The 16730-nt window shown below is 40.2% G+C and overlaps 1 protein-coding gene across 1 annotated transcript in view; it reads right to left on the minus strand.

The window, feature by feature from the left end:
• Positions 1 to 16730, minus strand: part of BTBD9 (BTB (POZ) domain containing 9) — a 90632-nt gene that overhangs the window by 13087 nt on the left and 60815 nt on the right. Inside the window, exons 7-9 of the mRNA XM_068348328.1 lie at positions 9738 to 9957; positions 7429 to 7658; positions 7005 to 7194 (exon numbers count right to left, since the gene is read on the minus strand). Of these exons, the coding sequence (XP_068204429.1) occupies positions 7005 to 7194; positions 7429 to 7658; positions 9738 to 9957 (640 nt within the window). The remainder of the gene's footprint in view (positions 1 to 7004; positions 7195 to 7428; positions 7659 to 9737; positions 9958 to 16730) is intronic.

Below are 16730 nucleotides of genomic sequence, written 5' to 3' on the forward strand. Positions count from 1 at the left end.
GAAGGCCACGGAGGTTGCTATAGCTCTAACTTCGTGCGTCTTAACCTTAAGCAAACATCGGTCTTTCTCATTCAAGTGAGAATGAGCTTCTCGTATTAAAAATCTGATAAAATATGACAAAGCATTCTTTGACATAGGCAATGATGGTTTCTTAACTGAGCACCATAATGCCTCAGATTTACCTCATAATGACTTAGTACGAGCTAAATAGAACTTAAGAGCTCTAACAGGACATAATACTCTTTCCAGTTCGTTGCCTACGATCTCTGATAAGCAAGGAATATCAAAAGATTTAGGCCAAGGACGAGAAGGCAGTTAATTTTTGGCCAGGAAACCAAGTTGAAGTGAACAAGTGGCTTTTTCTGTAGAAAAGCCGATGTTCTTACTGAAGGCATGAAGTTCACTGACCCTTTTAGCCAAAGCCAAGCACACTAGGAAAAGTGTCTTGAGGGTGAGATCCTTCAGGGAGGCTGAATGTAATGGCTCAAACCTGTCTGACATGAGGAACCTTAGGACCACGTCTAAGTTCCATCCAGGAGTTGCCAAACGACGTTCCTTAGAGGTCTCGAAAGACTTAAGGAGATCTTGGAGATCTTTATTGTTGGAAAGATCTAAGCCTCTATGTCGAAAGACCGAAGCCAACATGCTCCTGTAGCCCTTAATCGTGGGAGCTGATAGGGAGCGAACCTTTCTCAGATGTAAAAGAAAATCTGCGATTTGGGCTACAGAGGTACTGGACGAGGATACAGAAACTGACTTGCACCAGTCTCGAAAGACTTCCCACTTCGACTGGTATACTCTAATGGTAGAAGCTCTCCTCGCTCTTGCAATCGCACTGGCTGCCTCCTTCGAAAAGCCTTGAGCTCTTGAGAGTTTTTCGATAGTCTGAAGGAAGTCAGACGAAGAGCGGGGAGGCTTTGATGGACATTCTTTACGTGGGGCTGACGTAACAGATCTACCCTTAGAGGAAGACTTCTTGGAAAGTCTACCAGCCATTGAAGTACCTCGGTGAACCACTCTCTCGCGGGCCAGAGGGTAGCAACCAACGTCAACCTTGTCCCTTCGTGAGAGGCGAACTTCTGCAGTACCTTGTTGACTATCTTGAATGGTGGGAATGCATATAAGTCCAGAAGAGACCAATCCAGTAGAAAAGCGTCTATGTGGATTGCTTCTGTATCTAGGACTGGAGAGCAATAGATTGGTAACCTTTTGGTCAACGAGGAGGCAAAGAGGTCTATGGTGGGTTGACCCCAAGTAGCCCAAAGACACTTGCCCACGTCCTTGTGGAGGGTCCATTCCGTGGGTATCACCTGACCCCTCCGACTGAGACAGTCTGCCAAGACGTTCAAGTCCCCCTGGATGAATCTCGTCAACAGGGAGATGCCTCGATTTCTTGACCATATGAGAAGGTCCCTTGCGATCTCGAGCAGCGTGAAGGAGTGTGTGCCTCCTTGCTTGGAGATGTACGCCAAAGCTGTGGTGTTGTCTGAGTTGACCTCTACAACTTAGTTTCGAAGAAAGCTTTTGAATATCATCAAGGCCAAGTGGACTGCTAATAGCTCCTTGCCGTTGATGTGCATGCTCTTCTGACTTGAGGTCCACAGACCCGAGCATTCCCGACCGTCCAGGGTCGCACCCCAACCCAAATCCGACGCGTCTGAGAACAACACGTGGTTTGGGTTCTTGACTGCTAGGGATAGTCCCTCTCTCAGACTGATATTGCTGTCCCACCATTTCAGGCATGCCTTTACTGGTTCGGAGACTGGGAATGATACCGTCTCTAACGTCTTGTCCTAGTTCCAGTGAGAGGCTAGATGGAACTGGAGAGGCAGAAGGTGTAGTCTCCCTAGTGAGACAAACTGCTCCAGGGATGAGAGAGTCCCTACGAGACTGTTCCAACTCCTGACTGAATAAACGTTTCGTTTCAGCATTAGTTGGACTTCGAGCAGGGCTTGTTCTATTCGGGTGGCAGACGGAAAAGCCCGAAAAAACTGGACTGCGAATCTCCATCCCCAAATATAGAATAATCTGGGATGGGATCAGTTGGGACTTTTAGGTTGACCAAAAGTCCCAACTCCCTGGCCAGACTCAACGTCCAATGTAGATCCTGCAGACAGCGAAGACTGGACGATGCTCTGAGAAGCCAGTTGTCCAAGTACAGGGAGGCTCGGATCCCCGATAGATGGAGGGATTTTGCCACATTCCTCATGAGCCTCGTAAACACGAGAGGAGCAGGACTGAGGCCAAAGCACAGGGCTCGAAACTGGTACCCCACATTCCTGTAAACAAACCTCAGAAACGGTTGGGAATCCGGGTGTATAGGAATGTGGAAGTATGCCTCCTGAAGGTCGAGAGAGACCATCCAGGCGCCTTCCATTAATGCTGTCAAGACAGCCTGGTAGACTTCATCGTGAAGTTTGTCTTGACAATGAACACATTGAGCGCACTTGCCTCTTACGTACTCCTGCAGTGAACATGGCTGCCAGATCATTGGAGCCATCCCTGAGGGACTTGTTCCTGCAGAGAACGTGGCTGTCAGATTATTGTAGCCATCCCTGTAAGCCTTGTTTATGCATGACATAATTGTACAGCAAAACTTCAAACGCTCGAAAAAACTCCTAACAGGAGATGGTCTAGCTCTGAAGTCGACCATAAAATCTTGGAGCGTCTCATGGCCAGGCGCCAGGGAGAGTCTATGAGGTTTGAGAAGTCTATCTGCGCAGAGGCAGGAACTCCCAAGCCGAGAACTTCTCCCGTGTCATATCAGACTCTCGCTCTATAAGCCAGCTTAAAAGTAGGGAAAGCAAAGGCTGTCTCCCCCAAACTCCTCCTGGTGATTAACCAGTCGCCTAGCAAACGTAAAGCTCTCTTAGAAGAGCGAGAGAGCACTAGCTTAGAAAACAACGGCTTCGAAGTAGCTAGGCCTAGTGTAAACTCTGACGTTTAGGCGAACGAGGAGCAGCAGTTACAAAAAGATCCGGACAAAGATCCTTAAAAATCAGCATGATTTATTTAAAGTCCATAGAGGGCTGAGCAGCTTTAGGCTCCTCTCCGTCTGACAGAGTCCTCAAGGGAATATCAGTAGGAGGGGGATCAGCAACTTCCTCATCTGAAGGAACCTTGTCCGACAATTGCCGAGTCTCAAGCAAGGGAGAGACCTGCCGTGGTGGCAATGCTTGACAAGCAGAGTCCACACACAAAGGAGCAACAGTAGCAGTCAAGGACGCTATGTCATGTAACTGCTTAAAGGACTGACCAGCAACAACAACAGGTGCGGGAGGACGTTCGACGTCAACTCGAGACTGCCTTGACTGCTTAGACTGAGCAGTCAAAACAACTCTTGACTGCGGTGCTTGACGCTCAACGTCAAAACAAGTCAACTATGCTGGTTGGTGAACGTCCTGAACGTCAACAAGAGCAAGCGGCAGCGGCTGAACGTCCACAAGCGGCTGAGAGTCAACACGGGACTGCATCGAGTGAGGCTCTACAAAACACGATTGACGTGACTTTGTAACGTCAATGTCAACAGGACGAGCAAAGTCTCGTTTGGGCGGCTGACGGCCAGGATCTCGATCAGCTAAGCGGCAAGGATCATCGTGAACCTGCTCAACAGAATAGTCCTCCATAAGAGAGGCAAGCTTATTCTGCATGTCTTGCCGTACAACCCATTTAGGATCAACGGGAATGGTTGCGGTAAGAGACGAGGGTAACGTCTGTGACTGCAAAACCTTGCCTACAATAAGACTCTCGGAGCCTGTGTTACGCTTTTGTTTAGGCGGCGAGCAGTCTTCCGATGACTGCATAGGGTCAGAGCTGTCCTAATGGCTACAACCAGGACGCTGGACCTGTCCTGAAAGGACTGACTTTTGCTTAAAGGGCCTCGAAACCTTGCTCCACGGTTTCTTACGCGAAAAGCCTTCGGATGATGAGAAAATCGTCTCGCTCGTCTTATGGTAGGGGCGGTCTTGATGAGACACGCCTGAAACCATAGAGGGAACGTCTGTTCGCTGATCAAGGCCTCTCGAACCCATAAGTCGTACGACATTACTTCTCCCCTGGGCTTGGGAGCTTGCAAGAGGTCTCGGACTAGGCGAACGACAGGCACGAACAGACGAACCCTCGGTCGCAACACTGATAACACTTTGCGCAATTATCACTTTATCACTACGATTTTCTGTTTTGCACTTACTTCACTGAAATCGAATTTTTCAACAATTCACATTAGGTATGAATAAAACTGATTTCTACCTGAAGCACGCAATTCTACCCTCATCAAAAGGTTAAAATTGTAAAATAAGTCGTATAATGTAAGCACATTAATACAAGCAAAAAACAGTAAACATATATTAAGATAAAAAGATCAGTGGCTGGGAAGGAGACTAAACACTAGTTCATTCAAAACTACGTTTTAAATCTCTCACCGTACAGTGCCTTGGGACGAGAATAAAAACTAAAAACGTTTTATCCTTTCTCCCCGTACAGAGACTAGGGACGAGAGTAAAAAACTGACTCGAGAACAACGTTACTCGCTTGGGACGAGAATAAAGATCGGAACGTTCTCTCTTCCTTTCTCTCTCTCCGTCTCTCTCTCTCTCTCTCTCTTGATTTCGCACCGAAGAGAAAAGCCCACTTACCTTTCGTCAATAAACAGGTTATTTGACCAAAGGAAAAACCTGAAAGGTTTTTCAATTAACAAGTTCCTTTAAAATAGTATTTAAAACATTTCAGTTTGAAAGAAGAATGAACAAACGTCAGAATCGATTTACTCTTTCTGCAAAGTGAAACCGTGATTCTCTCTATCGTAACGATAGAGCGCAAACTGCGTAGCATAAATAAACTAAACGTTAGTTCATCTTTGAAACAGTACGAAGACTATTCAAAGAAAATCTTTCATAAAATATCTACTAAAAAATATTCATTTAATAAGTTTTAAATCATTTGCTCTGTAAAAGTTATTTACGATTGAAAGGGCTCAACGTTGTTTAACTTCGGTTTCCAAGTTAGGACCGCCTACTCTCGGATTAGGGGAGGAATAGGTAAGGTCGCATATAAACAAATCATTAAAATTTATCTTGATGTTTATTATAAATGGAAAGCTAATCGAAGAGGCCTAATAAAGGCGGTTGAGATATAAAATATATAGAGGAAAATCTATAATTAACAACAACAATTTATAACGTGATAAGATAATTGCTAAAAGCCTAAAACACACTTCCGTACTAAGGGAAGGGTCGGCCATTTAAAAGTCAAAGAAAGTCCAAAAAACAATCCAAAGTCATCAATAATTAAATCTATCCAAAAACGAGTTCAAGATTTAAGTTGAAGATAAAACACCTGCACTGCGAAAGCTCAAACCAAAAGGAAGTACTTCACCAAGACTGTTGAAAAACTCCAGGTTAACAGCGAGTAATGGTACGTCTTGTCGATCAGACCGACAGAGAAAAATTGGGTCTGTTTACATGTATATGCGGTATCTGGCCGATAGTTGGCGCTAGTGGGCACACCCGCAACCTTCATAGCGATCGCTCGCGAGTTTTTGTGTGTTTTTCTGTCGAGCCGCCGGAGGCTCAGCTATTATATATTCACCAGCTAAGTTAAATATTTAAAAAATAGCATTGCAAAGAATATTTACATATCTAAGATGAAGACTGTTTATATTTATGGATATTTCTATAATTTTTCTGTAAAATTTATTTTACACACATACACACACACATATAAATATATATATCTACCAAGGCACTTCACCAAATTCTGGGGGGTAGATGACATGAAAAAAATCTCTCATTGCTACTCCCAGCCTGATGAGGGATTCAGCAGAGTTTGGTTGGTACTGCTACAATACGACAGCCCATCCTCCCCCGTTATCCACCAGAAATGAAGCTTCATATGCTGAATCCCCTACAGCTGCTACCTTAGTGGTCACCAAGAGGACCGGAGGAAGCAGAAGGGCCTACCGACACTGCATCACAATTGCTGGCCAATCATTTCTATTTCTAACATGCTCTTTTGCCTCCCTCACATCTGTCTTCTTATCACCCAGAGCTTTCTTCACTCGATCCATCCACCCAAAACGTTGGCCTTCCTCTTGTACTTCTCCCATCAACTCTTGTATTCATCAGCTACTTTACTTTAGCAGACATCCTTTTTCCATTCTTTTTACATAGCCAAACCACCTCAACACATTCATATCCGCGCTAGCTGCTAAATCATTTCTTACACCCGTTTTCACACTCACTACTTCATTCCCAACCCTATTTAATAGACACACCAGTCATACTTCTCAGACACTTCATCTCGAACACATTCAATTTATGTCTTTCCGTCACTTCCATTCCCCATAACTACAATCCACACATCACAGTTAATACAATCACTTTCCCATACAGAACTCTTTTTACATTCATTCCTAACCCTCTATTCTTTACCACTCACTTTACAACCCCCAACACTTTACATCCTTCCTTTACTCTCTGACATACATTTGCTTCCACTCCACTATTTGCAGCAACAACGGACCCCAAGTACTTAAACTGATCTATTTCTTGAAGTAACTCTCCATTCAACATGACATTCAACCTAGCACCAGCCTCCTTTCTTATGCATCTCATAACCTTACTTTTACCCACATTAATTCTCAACTTCCTTCTCTCTCACTCCCTTTCAAACTCAGTCGCTAATCGACCTAGCTTCTCCTCTGCAACCAATACAGTATCATCCGCAAACAACAACTGATAAATCTCCCAGGCTCCCGCTCATGACCACTCTCGTCCATCAGTTTCAATCCTTGACCAAACACTTAAGCACTTACCTTTCTCACTACTCCATTAACAAACAAACTGAACAACCATGGTGACATCACACATCTCTGTCTCAGCCCCATTTGCACTGGAAACCACTCACTCCCCTAGCTTCTATTATTCCCAAATACATTTATAAATTTACACCTCTCCCTACATTTACTTCCCGTGAATATATACAGTACAGTACGTATATAACCTTACTTGCATGATGACAGCCAGTATGGCTGTCCTAACTGCACACATATTGAGCCTGACCCCAGCTGATGACAGGTGTAACCGGAGTCCCAATCGTAGTGGTGAATGTCTCCGTTCAAGAGATTATTTCGAGCTCGACTCACTCCTTCTATCACCAGAGCACTCTTTGTGACCAAAGCAACATTCTCAGCAGGTGCTGATGATATATCCATATATAATTAGATATGTGTATACTTTATACATACATTTATATACATTCAAATATAAATACATATATAAAATAGTCCTATAAATACTGACATAAAATATATACAATTATACCTCATGATGAAATATGAGGCATCCAGTCATAATACTATACTGTATATACATTAAAAATTGAATGTATAAATATGTTTCAGATAAGATACAAAGATAAATATGGGTTTACCAATAAGTCCTTTGTGTAGCTGTACTTCTTGTTTAGAGTAGTAAGCTTCAAAGGCTACAACGTGAAAAACGCGATTAACTGTATTATTAGTTCCAACTATGCGAACGTAACGAACAACTCTTGGAGGGAAATAAAGGTACTGCCAAGACCTACAGTGATATCGAGTGTGATCCACAACTCGAACCCAGTCTTTTTGGTCCATGGACACTTCGATGTAATATGAATAACCACTGAAAGGTAAAAAAACAAATAGCTATTACCTGAATGATATACTCTACAGTACAGGTTAAGATTATAACAATCATTTTTTAAAGTAAGAATACAGAGTTAAAATTTTACCCATCATACAGCTGACATAAAAAGTTAGTTCTATGTAAAAAATATGACTAGTGTACACGACCTGTCAAAAATGACTGCTATATACTTAATTTATGCACACACACTCAACAACCTCTCACCAGGGCATGACTACTCTCTCTCCTCCTACCAGAGGGATGGGGTAAGCTGTGCATAGCCATATATATATATATATATATATATATATATATATATATATATATATATATATATGTGTGTGTGTGTGTGTGTGTGTGTGTGTCCTGACACTTGCTCTTTATTATATAGGGGAGGTTCCTAGCAGAGTATAAAAAATAATTCATAATTTTAATACATACATACATATACCAAGGCACTTCCCCCAATTTTGGGGATAGCCGACATCAAACAAATGAAACAAAAAAGGGGACCTCTCCTCTCTACGTTCCTCCCAGCCTGACAAGGGACTCAACCGAGTTCGGCTGGTACTGCTAGGGTGCCACAGCCCACCCTCCCCTGTTATCCACCACAGATGAAGCTTCATAACGATGAATCCCCTACTGCTGCTACCTCCACGGTCATCCAAGGCACCGGAGGAAGCAGCAGGGCCTACCGGAACTGCGTCACAATCGCTCGCCATTCATTCCTATTTCTAGCACACTCTCTTGCCTCTCTCACATCTATCCTCCTATCACCCAGAGCTTTCTTCACACCATCCATCCACCGAAACCTTGGCCTTCCTCTTGTACTTCTCCCATCATCTCTTGCATTCATCACCTTCTTTAGCAGACAGCCATTTTCCATTCTCTCAACATAGCCAAACCACCTCAACACATTCATATCCACTCTAGCTGCTAACTCATTTCTTACACCCGTTCTCACCCTCACTACTTCGTTCCTAACCCTATCTACTCGAGATACACCAGCCATACTCCTTAGACATTTCATCTCAAACACATTCAATTTCTGTCTCTCCGTCACTTTCATTCCCCACAACTCTGGTCCATACATCACAGTTGGTACAATCACTTTCTCATACAGAACTCTCTTTACATTCATGCCCAATAGTAGATTCCTCTAAATTTCCCATTCAAAACATTCTTCAGATGAAGGATACAATTCTACAGACCATCAAGACTGTACCCAACAACTTCATGGGGGCAGTAAAATAGTAAAAAGGCAATAAACCAAAGAGCTAAGACTAATCTAATCATGCCTTTGGTATTACTGTAAATATCCTCTTTCTGTGTACTTTTTTAAACATTTTGAACATCAAGATTAACAGATAAAATGTAATACCCTCAATTCTAAACACATTTTTTTATTTGATTGAATATTCTAATCAAATTATCTTCCGATCTATGTCCAACGAAATTTCTATATAGGGTCAAGAAAAAAACATGGTTTCTTGACCTTAAGAGCAGATAAAAATTAGGAAGGACTTGTGGTTTTGCTATTTAGGAATAAAAATAATTTCAAGGTAAACGTTATGAAATTTTGATTTGCCTTGTTTTTAACAAAAGTTTCAGGACTTTCTTGTCAGAAAAGAAGTGAATTCAAGTAAACATAAACCATTAAGTTGGAATTTACATAAAGTTTCTGATAATCAGATAACTCTCCTTTGCTAATATAAAATCCCATTTTCGTTTCAGGAATTTCTTTAAAGATACCATAAAATAAAACCTGTATCTCTCTTTTTTTTATTTGTGTAAAAAACTTAAGAGAAAATAAGGTCTGATCTTTAAAATAATAACTCTCAGGTGTGGGAGGATTGAAATCAATCTCTGTCTCTAAGTGTTTTACTCTTTTGCCCAATTTTCATTTTTTTTACCACATATAAGTGGAGACCGGAAGTCAAATCCAAATCTAACACATTTTAAGGTCATAACAATAATCTCCATGGTTACATAGTGCATTAATTGCAATTACAGAAAGCTTAATAATCTAACATATAAATAAATAAAACAAATACTAAGCCAATGAATTCTCCTTACCGTTGATCCTTGTCCCAGAGCATCATTCTCATGTGATTGATAATACACTGCATTCCAAGTTTAATCAGAATCCCCTGGCCACTGTTATCATCAATTGGATGTCTGGTGAAGCCTCTATCCATATCGTAATTTACCGTATTTCCATCTAACAAGTTCGATCGCATCTCGCCTTGTAGGACCTGAGCTCCCTTACTTGGTACAGCTACATTTTCTCCTGGCACTGAAAACAAAGCCAAGAAAAAAATTAAAGAACATATTGTTTTGTTAGAGGCATCGTGTCATAAAATAAAAGCATATTCAATGTTCTGTAATCCTAATACAAAATATATATTATACATGTAATAATAAAAATATTCCTCCAACAAAAAAATTCCTTTTCTAATAACACTAAACAACAACATTTTACTCTTATCTATCTTTTTTAACCTTTTTCTATTTGTAAGTCGACATCAATCCATAAAAGTTAAATAGGAGCCCTAAACATAAGTTTGACTTGTAAAACTAAAGAAAATGAAAGGCATAAAAAATTATAAAATTAAAGATACAAAACAAAAGATGATCTATTGATATTTATTCAATTCACAGCAAACTACAAACAACTAGGTAATTATAAAAAAAAATTTTGAGCCTACAATTGCAGAGCTCAAAACAGGGCCTCTAAACAAACAATATTCTGCAATAAAGAAATGGTACAAGAATACAGTACATTTACTGATATATAAAGAGTATCTGGAAAGTTCACAGAACAGCCTGATTATTAATAATCGTAAAACACTATTAAAAAATGTATGTTAAAAAATCCTCAAGGGAAAATTGAATTAAAAGACTCCAAATTACAATATTGGCCACTATTTATCAATAATCTTCGTTTACATTAACGAATGTTGACAGAATGGTTAATCTAAGGCATAAAAAAAGGAATGTAAAATCTTGGAGAGAAATAAGGGAAACCTATCAGCAATAAACCAAAGACACACCTCTCATAAAAAGATTACAAGAGCGATGGGAAAAAATCCTCAAGTAGGCAGCAAATGGGAAAAAAAATACCAATAAAGGCAATAAGGGTATTCAAAAATATATAAAAAAAATAACTATAGGATGTAGTGACTTGAGAGGAGATGTGGCAATCTGTAAGGGTTCACCTATTTTCAATTGAATAATACAGTTGCCAAGGTTGTTCCTACAAATAAATAAAGTAAATTTATAAGAGGAAGATTATTTCACAGACACATGCTCTGAACACTAATTGTCAAACATGTATTACCCAACTAGTGGAGCAGTAGGAAGGTTATGATTTCTTGAAGAGCATTGGGAGAAACTGTGTCCTAAAGAGTAAGGTAACCCAGATTCATTATTTACAAACTCTCTTAGGGAGAGTAATAACTTATAGTTTGGCTTGAATGACACACTGGAGATTTAAAGATTTAAAGGCCGCTCACGAACGGCAGAGGCAAGGGACAGTGACAATGCCCTAGAGATTGACCATATATACAATCGATATGATCAGTGGCTGAGACCCCTCTCCACCCAAGCTAGGACCTGAGAGAGCCAGGCAATGGCTGCTGATGACCCAGCAGGTAGACCTATGGGCTCTCCCAAACCCACCATCATCAGCTCTGTAGGATGGTGAGGTTTCACAGCACAAAAAATTATTGAACTTGGGCGGGTTTCAAATCCCAGTCCAGCAGATTACCAGGAAGGGATGTTTCCAATAAGCCACCACAACCCTAAAGGTTCACTTAAGTGTTCCTTTTAGCCCTCTAGTATCATGTTCTAATTCTTGTTTGTACCCTTGGGTCTCTTCCTACTTAACTGTCGAACTTCTTAAAAGTCTGCTTTGAACCAAGTTAAACATTTCACTTAGAAAAAATCCTTCAGGGAACCACTAAATGAGCCCAGAAATTTGATGCTCTGATCTCAAGCTAATTCATAACATTGAAAATCAAAATTTTATTAATAAAATTACTTCTTTCTATGCTCACCTGGTGTTCATATTGCTTCCCTCTGAGAGCTGGTTAAATGTTGATGTCTAGCTTTGAAACTGAAAAATTTCCTGTTTTCTTTCCTTGTAATTTCCTTACCCCTCTAATGTAGCATTGGGATCATATGGCAGTATATGGAAATAGAGTACCTGTACTGCCCCTTAGGAAGATCATATCCCATTGTCTTTCAGTCTTGAAGTTGTAGATCAAATCCTATTGTCTTTGTCTCAAAGTCGAAACTAGCTTTACAGCTTCTTTACATCACTAGTTATTGAGGAGGGGGGGTATACTGTATATGACTGCCAAGTGAGTATAGAAATACTCTAGTAATTTCATCATCAAAATTCTGTTTGTTTCTATGAACCTCCCCTGGCATCCATACTGGTGAGCCCCAAATTAAGATAAGAGGTGTGATAGTGAAGGAAAGATTAGCAAGAGTTAAATACCAGAGATACCAGTGAAGACCAAAAACCCGAAAATAATTATTGTCCTTAGGTCAATGAACTCTAAATCCCCTAACCAACTAACCACTGCTTAAATGCAATAGCATAAATAGCAAAACACCACAAATAACACACTACATCATTTTTAAGTACTGTAGTCCACTAATCTACAGCAATTGTATAATGAAGTACTGTACTGCACAAACTTGTACTGTATTTTTACATCCTTTCCTTAATAAGCTTCTAAATACTCTATAACACTAAATAAACTATGTCTAAATTTCACTCTATTCTCTTGACAATCTTAAATCCTTAAATTTAACAATTCAATTCTATTATGAAGTTTGTCATATATAGTATAACTATGATTAATTTTCTCTTTAATATGATTTCTCTCTACCTTCTTTTTACATTAAATTTTAATCTATTATCCCTTTAATTTACACTCCTTCCTTTCATCATTCTTATCCAGTTATTTTCAGCTAATTATTTCCCTTTAAAAACATTTGATTCCTTCCTGCATAATTCATTCTTCCTTCTTTTCTGTTTACTTTTCATTTCTGTTATTCACACTTTTTTTATTGTTCATAATACCCTACTTTATTGGCGATAATCCTTATTCCTCATTTCCTTTAAGTATTTCCTACAATATTTTGTGTGTTAATGCTATCTAATGCAGATTCTGTATACTGTAAACAAATTTACTGCATAAAACATGAAATATTCTTTTCCATATTTGAGAGCTGTAGTATTTAAGCTCTACTAAGAAACAGCTGGCCTATTCTATATTTAACTATACTCCCCTCAAAGCTTACATCAATTTTCTTGTTTTATAAAGAAATTCTTTTCCTCTATCTGTCATTTCTTAATGGAAATTTTGACCTTTTTTAAATCTAAGCTAAGAATATGGAATAAATTCCACTCTACACCTCATTCCATTTCAATTTGTGTAAAAAAAAAGCAACGCGGTCACAGAAAAAAAAAAGGTTTGACAGCTTTGATTGATTAACGTGCTAACTAAGCTGGATGCCAGTAAAGGGAAATTATTTCCTATTTCATACTAAAGAGTGTCTCAATTAGAGTTTAGTATAATTGAACAAATTTTATATCATCATGTGATGGCAATTCTAAAAGCTTTCTTTTAAAAAGGGGCAAATTTTTTTAACAAATAAAGATAATACCGATTACCATAAATATTAAATGGAAACTCAAATTTCCTTATTTTTCTTCACTGAAATAAATCTTTTTATAGAAAAATTTTATTTTTATAATAAAATAAATTTTTGAATATACTTACCCGGTGATTATATAAGCTGCAACTCTGTTGCTCGACAGAAAACATAGCATAAGCTAAGAATATGGAATAAATTCCACTCTACACCTCATTCCATTTCAATTTGTGTAAAAAAAAAGCAACGCGGTCACAGAAAAAAAAAAGGTTTGACAGCTTTGATTGATTAACGTGCTAACTAAGCTGGATGCCAGTAAAGGGAAATTATTTCCTATTTCATACTAAAGAGTGTCTCAATTAGAGTTTAGTATAATTGAACAAATTTTATATCATCATGTGATGGCAATTCTAAAAGCTTTCTTTTAAAAAGGGGCAAATTTTTTTAACAAATAAAGATAATACCGATTACCATAAATATTAAATGGAAACTCAAATTTCCTTATTTTTCTTCACTGAAATAAATCTTTTTATAGAAAAATTTTATTTTTATTATAAAATAAATTTTTGAATATACTTACCCGGTGATTATATAAGATGCAACTCTGTTGCTCGACAGAAAACTCTACGTTAAAAATCCGCCAGCGATCGCAATGCAGGTAGGGGGTGTACTTCAACAGCGCCATCTGTCGTGCAGGTACTCAGTACTCAATGTAAACACAGAACTCAATTTTCTCCTCGGTCCACTGGGTCTCTATTGGGGAGGAAGGGAGGGTCCTTTAATATATAATCACCGGGTAAGTATATTCAAAAATTTATTTTATTATAAAAATAACATTTTTCAATATTAAACTTAGCCGGTGATTATATAAGCTGATTCACACCCAGGGGGGTGGGTAGAGACCAGCAATAATTGTTTACATTATTATGAGCTAAGGATTTTTTATTTCATTTTAGCAGTTATTCAAAATAACAAACAAAATAAATAAGTACCTGGTAAGGAAGTCGACTTGAACAATTACTCTGCCTTTTTAAGTACGTCTTCCTTACGGAGCCTCGCGATCCTTTTAGGATGCTGAGCGACCCCTAGGATCTGAAGTATCAAGGGTTGCAACCCATACAACAGGACCTCATCAAAACCTCTAATCTAGGCGCTTCTCAAGAAATGACTTTGACCACCCGCCAAATCAAGTAGGATGCGAAAGGCTTCTTAGCCTTCCGGACAACCCAAAAACAAAAATAAAACATTTCAAGAGAAAGATTAAAAAGGTTATGGAATTAGGGAATTGTAGTGGTTGAGCCCTCACCCACTACTACACTCGTTGCTACGAATGGTCCAAGAGAGTAGCAGTTCTCGTAAAGAGACTGGACATTCTTAAGATAAAAAGACGCGAACACTGACTTGCTTTTTCAATAGGTTGCGTCGATTATACTTTGCAGAGATCTATTTTGTTTAAAGGCCACGGAAGTTGCGACAGCTCTAACTTCGTTTGTCCTTACCTTCAGCAAAGCTTGGTCTTCCTCATTCAGATGGGAATGAGCTTCTCGTATTAACAGTCTGATAAAATAGGATAAAGCATTCTTTGACTAGGCAAATATGGTTTCTTAACTGAACACCATAAAGCTTCAGACGGGCCTCGTAAAGGTTTAGTTCGTTTTAAATAGAACTTAAGAGCTCTTACAGGGCATAAGACTCTTTCTAGTTCATTTCCAACCATACGATAAGTTTGGAATATCGAACGATATTGGCCAAGGCCGAGAAGGCAGCTCGTTTTTGGCTAGAAAACCAAGTTGTAGAACATGTAGCCGTTTCGGATGAGAATCCGATGTTCTTGCTGAAGGCATGAATCTCACTGACTCTTTTAGCTGTGGCTAAGCATACCAGGAAAAGAGTCTTTAAGGTGAGATCTTTCAGGGAGGCTGATTGTAGCGGTTCGAACCTGTCTGACATAAGGAATCTTAGTACCACGTCTAAATTCCAACCAGGTGTAACCAAACGACGCTCCTTCGTGGTCGCAAAAGACTTAAGGAGGTCCTGTAGATCTTTATTGTTGGAAAGATCTAAGCCTCTGTGACGGAAGACTGATGCCAACATGCTTCTGTAACCCTTGATAGAGGGAGCTGAAAGAGATCGTTCTTTCCTCAGATATAAGAGGAAGTCAGCTATTTGAGTTACTGAGGTACTGGTCGAGGATACGGATACTGACTTGCACCAGTTTCGGAAGATTTCCCACTTCGATTGGTAGCCTCTAAGGGTGGATGTTCTCCTTGCTCTAGCAATCGCTCTGGCTGCCTCCTCCGAAAAGCCTCTAGCTCTCGAGAGTCTGAAGGCAGTCAGACGAAGAGCGTGGAGGCCTTGGTGTACCTTCTTTACGCGTGGCTGACGTAGAAGGTCCACCCTTAGGGGAAGTGTTCTGGGAACGTCTACTAGCCATCGAAGTACCTCTGTGAACCATTCTCTCGCGGGCCAGAGGGAAGCAACTAGCGTCAACCTTGTCCCTTCGTGAGAGGCGAACTTCTGCAGTACCTTGTTGACAATCTTGAACGGAGGGAATGCATATAGATCTAGATGTGACCAATCTAGGAGAAAGGCCTCTATATGAACTGCTGCTGGGTCCGGGATTGGTGAGCAAAATATTGGGAGCCTCTTGGTCATCGAGGTTGCGAAGAGATCTATGGTTGGCTGGCCCCAGGTGGCCCAAAGTCTCTTGCATACATCCTTGTGGAGGGTCCATTCTGTTGGAATTATTTGTCCCTTCCGACTGAGACAATCTGCCATGACATTCAAGTTGCCTTGGATGAACCTCGTTACTAGTGATATGTCTAGACCTTTTGACCAGGTGAGGAGGTCCCTTGCGATCTCGTACAACGTCAGAGAGTAGGTCCCTCCTTGCTTGGAGATGTACGCCAAAGCCGTGGTGTTGTCCGAGTTCACCTCCACCACTTTGCCTTGAAGGAGAGACCTGAAGCTTTTCCAGGCCAGACGTACTGCCAGTAGCTCCTTGCAGTTGAAATGCATTGTCCTTTGAATCGAGTTCCATAATCCCGAGCATTCCCGACCGTCTAATGTCGCACCCCAGCCTACGTCCGATGCGTCCGAGAAGAGAACGTGGTTGGAAGTCTGAACAGTCAGGGGAAGACCCTCTCTTAGGTTGATATAGTCCTTTCACCAAGTCAGACAAGACTTTATCTTTCCGGAAACCGGGATCGAGACCGCTTCTAGCGTCTTGTCCTTTTTCCAGTGAAAAGCTAGATGGTATAGAAGAGGACGGAGGTGTAGTCTTCCTAGTGACACAAATTGATCCACGGATGACAGTGTCCCTACCAGACTCATCCACAGCCTGACTGAGCAGCGTTCCTTCTTCAGCATCTTCTGGATGGATAGCAGGACTGGGGGCTG

Source organism: Palaemon carinicauda, chromosome 24 (genome assembly GCF_036898095.1).
Source record: "Palaemon carinicauda isolate YSFRI2023 chromosome 24, ASM3689809v2, whole genome shotgun sequence".
NCBI classification, from domain to species: Eukaryota; Metazoa; Arthropoda; class Malacostraca; order Decapoda; family Palaemonidae; genus Palaemon; species Palaemon carinicauda.